This window comes from Oryzias melastigma, linkage group LG13, assembly GCF_002922805.2.
Source record: "Oryzias melastigma strain HK-1 linkage group LG13, ASM292280v2, whole genome shotgun sequence".
Classification (NCBI taxonomy): domain Eukaryota; kingdom Metazoa; phylum Chordata; class Actinopteri; order Beloniformes; family Adrianichthyidae; genus Oryzias; species Oryzias melastigma.
In genome coordinates this window covers 8455135-8466639 of record NC_050524.1, presented here as the reverse complement: position 1 = coordinate 8466639, position 11505 = coordinate 8455135, and the positions used below count along the sequence as shown (strand labels likewise).

Here is an 11505-nt window from a genome sequence, read left to right as displayed (position 1 = left end):
TATTTACACAACCCCAACTAAGATTATCCATAAATTAAAAGTTAAGGAAAAATCAAATCAGTCCAAGTGACCAATTTAAAAGTTTCGTAGCATTCTTATTTTTTTATGTTTTTATGTTAGTTTGAGGTTGTGTGGGGCTACAAGCTAGCGGAAGACTGCTAACTTACTAACTTAATAACTTATTTCAATGCCAACAGTCCCACCCATCCCCTCCAGAGACGAAACAAACAAAAAAAAAAACACACAGCCTATTTGCTTTCGGCTAAAAACTGTATAATCATAATTAAAAGGCCACTGGGAAGTTGGAAATATTCTTATCTTTTTATCAGACAGGATTAGGCTGCTCCAACTGAAACCTGCTCGTGTCCAAAAAAAAAAAGAAAAAAAAAAGAGCTGAAAATGAGAAACAGACTGGTGAGGGTGTGGTTGAGCCGCCTGCAGGATAACCACCTTATCTCCTGGGCTTGGAGCAGATCTGGCCCAAAAGCCGATCCACTCCGCTCCAGGCCAGAGTCGGCACACATCGCGGCTTCATCAGGTCAACAAAGGTTTATCGGGGATTTCTTCCAACAGCTCACAATTGAATAAAGATTAGGAGAACTGGAAAACAACTGCTGAAAGAATAATGAAGTGATATCATTCTTTAAAATACAGAGGGAGAGAAAAAAAATCTGCAGAAATTCTTCAATACGTGGTAAGAAGTGCCCAGATTACAACAGTTTGCTTTGAATCTGTTTTTTCAAATGTGTTCATCTGGATAGGTCACTATCTATTATATTGAGAATATCTGCTTTAAACTGAAATTAATGATGACGACTTCAAGCATTAATAAAACATAAAGCAGCTATCTTGCATCTGACGTTAAGCTTCTATAGGCTACAGGGGCAGCTGTGTAATAAAACTTTACTATTTCTAATTTCCTGCCTGCAGAATCTCAGGTTATTTTTACTCCTGAGTTTAAATCATTTATCAATCTCATTAAAGCCAGGTTTTAATCTCAACTACTCCTTAGTTGCATTTTACAGCTTTCTTTACTTGAATAACATTAAAAATTTACACTTTTATCAAGTTTTAAAATGTGTATCCTTTTTTTTACAACTTGCTAAGTTTAATTCTGAAACAAACAATAAAGTTTTACGGCTTTAATTGTTTTTTTTATTAAAATAATGTTTATTTAGCTTTTAAAGCTATAAATGTGTTTAAAATTCTGAACAGAGCTAAAAAAAATTGTCAATTCATTCATCGGGTTAATAAAAAGAGAGCTGCATCTCCACCTACTGGCCACAATCTGAAACTACAATAAGAAGATGAAAAAAAAAAGTAACTTTTTTGTAATTAAAACACAAATTTACAATGAAAAAAAAACTCTTTTTAGAATAGCTTTATTTAAAAAAGATAATTAACATGCAGACATATTAAGATGTTTGATAATGCCATCTTAGTTAGCTCTAGGTTAATGTGCACCAGTGCTTAAAACAAACTTGTTTTGGATTTATAGTATACTGCAGCATAAGGCACATTTTGAATCAAATAACACAACGGCTTATGTTATCCTTTCACATTTTACACAATCTTGAACCATTTGAAAACAACTTTAAAGAAAGCCACTTTTACTGTAAATGTGCAGTAAAATAATACTCTTGAAAGGTAACAGCAGCAAAACATAGCTGTTAGCTGATGTAGACAAATTAGTTTACTCACATTTTATTAAGAAGCATAGTGGTTTAAGTAAAAAAAAAAAAAACTATAATACAGTTGTCATGCAGTGGACAAGTGTGTGGTGATTGTGCACTTTGATGTAAAATGCAGTCAGATTTTTTTTTTGTTTGTTTCCCTGAGAAAAACTAACCACCAAGAATATGAATTTGTGAATGAAGATTCAATAAGTGTTTGAATTCAAACTTGTGTGTTTGTCCCAGAGAGTACAGCTGAAAAAATAAAAAAATAAAACACATTGAAGGAAGGATATCGACGGATATCAGCCAGAAATGTGCCGTAAAATTCACAAGGTCAGGGAGGGTTACAGTATAAAGTGAGAGAGTAACAGGTTGCTTCATGATCCTGCATGACTTGAAATAACAGTGGATCGTTATAAGTTGTTAGTCGTGTCCATACAGGCACTGAGTAAAGACGCAGAAGGGCAGCGTGGATCCTCTGAGCAGACGCGAGGAGCTGACGGTACCTCACCTCCGCCGCACTCTGAGGAAGAACTTACCGTTTTACCGATCGGACACTCCCTGTGTTTTTCCTGAAGACTTAAGGAGGAGGAGGGAAAGTCTGGAGAAGAAGAGAGGAAGTGGAGCTGATCTGAGCCTGACTCCATGTTGACACTCTTGCAGAGGCCACACAGGCTCTGTTGCATTTCCTCCAGGTTTTGCTTCAGCTCCGTTCGCTCCTGCAGAAGCCGCTCTTTCTCGCTGACCTGTTAAAGATGAATCATAACTGCAATCAGCTACAGAGACACTAGGCAAGTGAGTTCTTGAATGCACATAATGTTCACACTGTACAAGCAGGGAGGAGATTCTTCTTTTTTTTGTCTTTTTCTACTGTTTACTAGCATAGAGTCTGCTAACATACAGCATGTGGTACTCCAGCTCCACAGAGAAGGAGAGGGTTGTAAGGTCAGCAGAAAAAAATCATTGGCTGCTTTCCCCCCTAAACATCTACAACTCCTGTTGCCTAAATAAAGCCTAAAGACGGATTCCACCCTGGACATCACCTCTTTGACCTCTAGCCCTCTGGGAGGTGATACAGGTCAACAGGCTAAATGCAGACAGAAATTAGCACCTTATTTTTTTACAGTTTTTTTTTTTTTTTTTAACATTCTGCTTCTTTTTATATATATTGTTTTCTTTTTTTTTGCATTCTTTGTACAAGAAAGTTGCTGCTAAATTTTATTGTATTATAAAATAAAGCAGTTTTTTCTATGTCCACCACCTATAGTTTGAAGAGGTTTGGTGTGAAATGTTGAAGCATTGAAATCTCCAGACTTTTTCTTTCAAAGATCTTTTCCAATATATGAAAGACAAACTAACAGTTATTAATTTCCCCTCCTTGATCAATCTTCAAACGGTTGGCACTTGCGTGAATTAAAAGGGACACCTTTCGTTACCAAAGGTCCCCGAGTACTTTCACGTTTTGTACATGGAGCCCAAATAAAGGTCGTAGGAATTTCCATAGCACAACTTGCATTTATGCATGTTTATATAGTCTTTTCATTTCAAAAGTGGTCACTCAACGCTAGCGGTGTAATGAATCACAGATTTAAGGTTTCATTTGGACATTGGGGGGAAATTTTGCATATTAAGCTTTCTTTTCTCCCAGTTTTTGTAGACTTTGGTCTCTCAAATGTAATCAGAAACTACATGTTTTATATTTTAGTTTATGCTCAAAGTTAAAAGAAGTGTGAGTGTATATTAATGGTTTGAAGTACTTTATATATGTTTTTCTCAAATATATGCTTTAAAACTTTTCAAAAAAGTAATTTTAGGCTTTTATTTTCTTGTTTTTCCCAGTTTTTCTTTGTTTTTTTTCTTTTACTGATCCAAAAATGAATCCGAACAGTGAGTTTTGTGATCTGTTACACTTCTACTCGATGCGTGTTGCTGAGGGTGGAGTGAATGTTGCTTAAAAGAATCCTGATTGGTTTGTTTTTTTAAATAATCAATTTTTTGCAACAGCGGATATGTGAGACAAAATATTCCGTTAACAGGTTCTTGGCAAAACAAAAAATGAAAGTATGTGTGAACTGATTATCACAAAAAGATAATTAAAAGGTATTTGTTTCCTTACAGATTTTACATAAAAAAAAAATACAATCATCACAAAAGTTTAAAAGTTATTTAAAAAAATAATTTAAATAAATTAATAAAATCTCTGTTTTAAACTAAAAAAAAAAGAAAAAAAAGTTATTCTCATTTGACCTGAAACTCTTCAGGCAAATCACACAAGAAACATCATGAATAAGTGACTAAAGTTTGGACTAAAACATGACTAAGTTCTGGGGGCATGACATTATATGGGCTGCTCATGCAGAAAAATCTTCAAATATGGTTAAATCTGACAAAATAAGTCTGCAAGAACACACCCCAGCAGTGTGAGCCAACTCACTGCAAGATATTGCAAATATAGTTTTAACCTAAAGCAGGAGCAACCTGTTCTCAGGTTTAGGGGGAATTCCTTTTGCACATAGGACCACACAGGTTTGGACAATTTTTTTTTCTCTTGGCCGATAAAATTATCATTTTGAAACACATTTTTTTAATTTAGTCTGATTCGTTTTAAAGCTTAAAGTGTGATTGTGGGCAAACAAAAGGAAACCTTGAAGAATTTGATTTCTTTTGGACAAAAGTGAGTTCTGAAACTTTGAAGATCCAATCAAAATTGTGTTTTTAGAATCTTGCAACATTTTTCTCATAATGTAGGACAACTTTAAAGGAATTTAAGATAAAAAAATGCATTTTTTTATTCAAATTGTGTTGGATCAGGAGCAGATGAAAAGCTGCGGTTTGAAAAAGCTTGGGTTTGTGATGCAGCGAATCCTGTAGGCGGAGCAAAGTCTCCTTTCTCCACTACAATTCTGATGCGTCTTCATTAAGGTCTTCCTTTTCCTCGTTTGAGCTGCCATCTGGGTCTAAATTGTACATCTGCATAGATCTGATGTTGCTCGCTGTTTTTTTTGTCATGCTAATGTTAGCTTAGAGTTGTGAGGTGCTATAAGTTAGCGGGAGAGAGTGTAAACAAAGGGATGCTGGGAAATTAGAGATAGATAAAAATATAGCTGGAGTAGGACTTTAAGCCCAACCTTCCCCTGTTCAGTGCACCTTTCAATGGGAATGCTGACCATCAAATACTCACCAGTTTTTTGATTTCACATTCAAGCTGCTGGATGCCGTCAAGTTTCCTCTTTCGACAGCGCTGTGCCGCCACTCGGTTTTTACTCCGCCGCCGGACGTCGTGGACGAACTCGAACTGCTCTTGGGTCAGCTGGTGGTCCCTCAGGAGCTGCTGGAACCCGCTCCGGCTCAGCTCTAAGATTTGCTTGACAGGAAAAGGAAGCTGAATCTGTGGGACGAGAGCTTCAGATGTTAGAGTCTGATTTGATTCATTCACAAACAAACGTTTGAGTCACGGGAACCTCTGCCGCTCTTTTGTTGTTCGCCTCGGTATCCCCGTCTGTGTCCATTTCAGATTCCTCCGCCGAGTTGAGCGAGGACGACATGCAGGGACTTATCTCCTCCTGGGACAAGATGTCCGCGTTTGTGCCGGGGTTATCGCCCGTCTCCAGTTCCCTGAGAAACGGACAGTCTCCTACGCTGGACGTGAGATCCAGCTGCTTCAGCCAGAGGAAATCTGACGCTTTTGCCATATTGTTTTGGTCCATTGGATCGTGGGAGTTTTGAGGAAGCTGAGCTGGGCACAAATCAGACCAGAACCCTTTAGCTAGGTGTTCAGCCACCTCCCGCTCCTCTCGGCTGCGGTCGTCTTTGTGTGTTAAAGCAGCATTTGAGGAATCGTTCTGCTCGGGGTGAGCCTCATTCTGCTCTAAAATTGCAGCACAATCTCCTGATGTCTTCAGTAGACACGAGTTTGAGTTGAAGGCAGTTTGAGCACCAAGTATTTCAACAGACTGTTCACCGTCTACACCTGCTGGTTCAGCGATTTCTGTAGGATCCACAATCCGTGGTTCTGACAGCTCACAATGAAAGCCACAACCAGCCAAAGTCGGCTCACTTTGATTGCAGGCGTCTCCCATCTGCAAAATGTCACTTCCGCAAAACGGAGGATCCGTCTTTGACAGCGGCAGCATGGGGCAGACACCGTTCGCTGCCAGCTCCAGAGATAAGGGAGCTATTTGTGACTCACAGTTCTCCAAGTCGAACTGCTCCTCCCCGCCGTTTGTCTGACCATCCGTGCTGCGGCGGCACGGCAACGCAAATTCGGTTTTCTCTTCTCCTCCCGGAGGCGCTGAGATTTGGAACTCCAGTGACTCAGCTTGGTTACCATCCACCCTGGACCCCAAACGGGCGCCCTGCTGCCAATTCTGACAGCACGCTGGGTGCCGCCTGAGCCTCTCCGAGCTTCTCTTATCATCAGAAAACTTTGGGATCAGAAAGTCGAAGCAGGCCATCTCCACGTTGTGAAACCCTAAAAAGCGGGCGCTGGTTTGCACGGCGTTTATGTTCTCTTTGGTGAAAAGCAGCTGAGACATGTAGGCAAACTGAAGCAAAGGTTCAAACCCCTCCACGCTCACCTGCAGATTCAAGAGAAAAATGCAATAAAAAACAAACCACCTCGGGATAAAGCAGCACGTATAGGCCCTCACCTCGTCAGGTAAGGTGATGATGGGATTCTGCCGGTTGACTCCGGTGACTTTACAGTGAAAGTACTCGCTGCATGAAGCCAGCACGGCGCAGTGAGCCCGAAAGCTCCGGTCCTCCACCACCACCGTCACGTCGCACAGGACGTCCTGCTGCCGCTGCTCATTCAGGCTCTGGAGAACAAGCGCGCTGTGCACGGCCGACTGAAAGGTGAACACCGATGTGCGAGGAGCTTGGAGCGTCATGGTTCTGTCAAGCTCAGCCTGGATGACAAGAGGAGCCAAAACAACAGACAGACGGCTTCATTTATGCAATTTATGCTTTCAAAGTGGAGAAAAAACTTCAAAACTCACTGCTTTTTAGTTTTTTTTAATGCTATTGGTGCTTATTTTGCTAAACTTAAAACAACTTCATTTAAAAAGTGATATTTCACTGAGAGGATGTACATTTTTTTAGTTTTTTTCAAATTTGTGAAATATCCAGGTTTCATTTACTCATCATCACAGCTGTTTATAGCCATTTTCTCGTTTCTGTTGATATAAAATTAAAAAAAAAAAAAACTCATAGGTTTTGTTTATCAGACTCTCTGCATGTTTGTTTTTCTGAAATATTCAAATTCAGTCAAATAAATTCACATTTTTGTATTTTTAATATTGAAAACAAAAACTTCACATCCTGGTCACTCTGACCTGCTGCCTTCAGGTAAATGCTGCAGGTCAAGCAACACAAAGCGAAGAAGAGTTTTTACTGCAATATTTTAAATGTGGCTAAAACAAACAAAAAAACATTAAAACGAAATCTTCACTTCTTCTTTTGGACTGCTTGAACTGCGCCATGGAGAATGCTTTTTAATTCACTTTATGTGGTCATGTGGTATTTGTTCTTTCATATTTATTAGTGGTATATTAATTCATTTTGACAACAATTTGATTCATATATTTTGTGGTTGACGATATGATTCAAAGGCTCCGTCCTTCCTGGGCTGCATTTGTGGGCCGCTTACGTCACAACGCTGTGACAGGAGCTGTCCAAGTTTGATTATTCTATACTATTTTTATATAAACCATATTCTTTACTATAGTATTCTATACTAGTCAGTATTACAGTAACACACTGTACGGTCACATTCAAAGTGTTTCCACACATTGGACTGTCATGATGGCTTGATCATGTTTTGTTACCATCATGTGCGTCGTCGCTGTGATTGCATGTTTTTACATTATAGTAAAATAAATCTACCATGCCTCACTTCAAACGATGTTTTCCAATGATGATTTAATCAATTCATTTGATTTTGCCATTGTAGGGTGGTAGGATTATAATTCCAATCACCAATTAGGTCAATACACCCCTTATATTTATTTGTTCTGATATTAGCAACTTTAACACTAATTGTGAATCATGTAATTTTTAAATGACTGATGCACTTTTATCTAGCAACAACTTAATTATAATTTCCTGTTTTTAGTGACCAAATTATGCATTTTTATGTATTATTTATTAAATATTTACCATACTAATTATAGTTTTGATATGTGAATGTTGTATTTACACACAAATGAGTAAGTAATTCATATTATTCCTGACTAAATCAATTTAAAAGAGGTAGAATAACACATTGATGATCCCTAGTAGGAATATTCATTTACCAGCTTTCTACTGAGAAACGTGCAGCAGGCAGGAAATGATTCAGCATATTTTTTGCAGGGTGAGCAGGAAAAGCAAAGTTAGCAAAGTTCCCTGTTTTTAGAAGCAAAAAGATCAGAAAATACGGGTTTGCAATGCGTTTTAAAATCTTGTTTTACCTCTTTAGCTTAGTTCTAGAATAAAATAAAATAAAAAAATCAAAATTTTCTATAATTTAGTGCAATAAAATGCGCAATAAAACGGTTTTTATATTAGTTTATTTAAGTATTTTTTAGAAGAATACAAGCCAATTGGCTAAATTGACATAGTTAGCCAGAGGAACTTGGTAAACAATCTGTACGTGAACGCTCCATCATGTCGCACGCTAAACCTCAAAATGCTGACTCACGGTAAGCCAAGTTACTTAACTGACTCATGGGGCAGAAAGCGACGAAAATACCTAGTTTGAACCGAACAATGACACGTCCACTTCCACCAACACAAAGTTAACGGAAATAGTAAACAACATATAATTACAGGCATCGGTTTTACACTAGGCCGGGCCGTTTGCTATAATTGCTACGAGCATGCGCCTTCTCAAGACGACTATCTGAAAAATAACTTAAAAATATATATATTTGTCCAGCGAGGCCAAACGTTCACTGACCTTTCATGATAGCGGAAAAACAGTGACTGTAGATTTTGTGATGAGATTCTGGCCGCCCGACTTTCTTCTTGTCATGTGACATCAAAACCAGGAAGTTCACGCGCATGCTCAGTGTGGCGTCAGCGCAACTCCCTTTATAGACTTTTTTTTTTATTATTCAGACACATGCATTTAATAAAAAAATACCTAAAAGTTCCACTATAGACATTAAAAAGGCACATTTATATTTAGAAGTGTTTTTATTATTGTTTCTTATTTGATATTCCACAAATGATTCATTGACTTTACCCCCAAACGTTATTTTCCCCCCATTTCAATGCTTTAAAAAAGTGAGATGATGCTGTGAGAAAGGAATATTAAACGTATCTTCTATAAAATGTAAATAGTTTGATCACAGCCATGATTGGAATCCCTTTAGTACTGAAGGAGAAGCAGCAGGATGGTTGGTTGATTGTTTTTTCCTGAGTATTTATTTCCAGAGATCCCGTTAAAGGACTCGTTCATAGAAGAGGAGGTAGGCTTGGCAACTCTGGACTTTACTTTCGCTCACAGGCTGGACGCTTGTGTCGCTGATATGAAACCAGGATCCCGTGGAAGGCTCTGGAAGTCCAGAAACAAAAGCAAACAAAATACACGTGAAGATAATTTGGATTTTAAAGTTATTTTTGACTCGTGTTTGCATAAAAGTACTCCTACCTTCTGCTGATAATCCATTGGATAAAGTTTTAGAACGGTTTGGCCGGACTTTCACATAGGCTGTGTAATGACCCGACCTCATTGTTCCACTGTGCTCTACAACACCATACAAACTGTATAAAACTCCTGTTTCTTCTTTATTAGAAGAGTCATTCTGTGTGGGGGAAAAAAAATAATATTTTAGTTAAAACAAATTTAGAAGCTACCAAAAAAAAAAAAAAAATCATTAAAGATCAACTCTGGTTATCTTTTAAGCCATTTTAGCAAAAATCTAAAAACATGTCATTTTCTAGGACATACGTTCTGCAGGTTAGGAGTTATTTATTCAAAATTTCTCTTCTCATTATGTCCAGGTTCACTGGTAAGCCCACCGACACTTCCCGTCACCCATCTGTTTATATGCTCTCTTGCTAGCTTACAACCCAACCTAACATTACAGATGCTAAAGCCATCCAGCTGTACAGTTTAGCAGCTCAGACAAAGACGTTCATGGATCTATTTATCTACAAGCGGATTCATCAGAATGGAGCTCGTGGCCCGCCTAGCGTATTTTCAAATAAGATCTTTTTCCAACTACATTTTTTCATCTGCTCCTGACCCATAAAAATAACAAAATAGTCAAAAATGCTATTTTAATCTTAACTTTTTGTGTGTTCATCATCATCAGAAAAATGTCATAGGAACACATTAAAAACACAATTTTCAAAGCAGTTACTTACGATATTATCTTTGCATTTGGCAGCACAATAAGGAGCAAGATCCAGAATCAGTGGAAAATGAACGAATCTGTTCACCTTACAAATAGTGTATCCATTCTAGAAAAATAGAAATAAAACTTTTTTATTTAAAGTAGCTTTATCACAGTCATTTATTCAACATTTGTAGTAATACCGTCTTTAAGTACCTGTTGAAATCTTTTCAGATGAAGGGTAAGGACAGCTGGTGGAGAGGAGATCAACATCTGCTTCAAGGCATCGGTGTAAACATTCTTCTTGGGTCCTAGATAAGTCATAATGGTTCTAAGTCACTTGTAAAACACATAAATACACTTTCAATCCCTGTACGTACCGTCACTTCTGTTTTTCTTCTGCTGCTGTTTAGTACACGTGACACACAGCAGACTGTTGGTCAGCGTGAGCGTTTCCACCTCCGTGAACTGAAAAAGGCACGACTGTACGGAGCACTCCTGCTTCTCCGGAGCCGTCCTGGTTGCCAGCGTGCTGAAGGCCAACTCAGGGTCTTGGTTGACGACTGTGTACTCTTTAGCGTCCAACACTTCATCCTCACTCTCCATGTTTTGGTCCGCAGCCTCAGAGTCTTCTATGAAAGCTTCGTCAAGAGTAACTTTCTCCATTTCGTTCACCAGTTGGGCATCGTCCTCTTCTTCGTTGGACATTTCATCGTTTAAAATTCTCTCTTGAGAGTGCTGCTCATCTGACAAGACTGTAAAACGGTTAGTGGCAGAAGATGATGTTGTTAACGAGTCTTCTTCTGGCTCCACACTCTTATCCTGTTCAGACACACTGGTGGCATCAGGGTTTGGGTCACTTGCTGAGGGTTCTTCTTGCTCTTCATCGTTAGCCGTTTCCTCTGCATCCACGTCAGCGTTTGTTTGTTCGTTTTCCGTGTTGTCCGTCAGACTGTCCAAAGTCACTCTGCTATCAAGCTTCTGCTGCCTTTTTTGTTGCTGTTAGTCAGTAAAACAAAAATCTATACATATGGAGTTTGGTTCATATAAAAATGAAAAGCAACCATATTTATATACCTTTGCTTGCTTCTTTGCCTGCTTCTTTGCCTTTTTTTGCTGGTACTTGCTGCTGCCCGCTGTGGGAACGTCGCCGTCATCGTTTCTGCTGGTCGGAGCGGGACTGCTTTGACCATCTTGGCTCGACTCGCTGTTCTTCTGAGCTCCTTTTCTTTGGTTTTTCTTCCTGTATGCCTGTCAAAGTTATTGATAATAAAACACAAGCGTGTAAAAAAAAAAAAAAATAATTAAATATTTTTTTGCAGGTTTTACCTCATCAACAACAGGAAGGGAAAGATCCAGAAACATCTCAGTGACTACAGAGACCTGTGAGAGAAAAAGTAGTGACCACAATGAGAGTGACGCCTACAGGACAACCTCTTTGATTTCAGGGTTAATCGTTTACCGTTTTACACTGCTGACACATTATAGTGCTGGTCATCTCGCCTCCA

The 11505-nt window shown here is 38.7% G+C and overlaps 2 protein-coding genes across 2 annotated transcripts in view; both read right to left on the bottom strand.

The window, feature by feature from the left end:
• Positions 1–1366: 1366 nt before the first annotated feature.
• Positions 1367–8726, bottom strand: LOC112149426 (transcription regulator protein BACH1). Its single transcript, XM_024277092.2, has 5 exons — positions 8614–8726; positions 6326–6583; positions 5138–6253; positions 4858–5064; positions 1367–2422 (listed from the first exon to the last, which is right to left on the bottom strand). Exons 2-5 carry the CDS (start codon positions 6563–6565, stop codon positions 2090–2092), a joined length of 1896 nt encoding a protein of 631 aa, XP_024132860.1. The 5' UTR covers positions 6566–6583; positions 8614–8726; the 3' UTR covers positions 1367–2089.
• Positions 8727–9060: 334 nt separating this feature from the next.
• Positions 9061–11505, bottom strand: part of usp16 (ubiquitin specific peptidase 16) — a 4804-nt gene continuing 2359 nt past the window's right edge. The window contains 8 exon segments of the mRNA XM_024277095.2: positions 9061–9230; positions 9315–9463; positions 10029–10124; positions 10214–10308; positions 10378–10996; positions 11075–11248; positions 11327–11380; positions 11460–11505. Coding sequence (XP_024132863.1) covers positions 9101–9230; positions 9315–9463; positions 10029–10124; positions 10214–10308; positions 10378–10996; positions 11075–11248; positions 11327–11380; positions 11460–11505 — 1363 coding nt within the window. The 3' untranslated portion in view covers positions 9061–9100.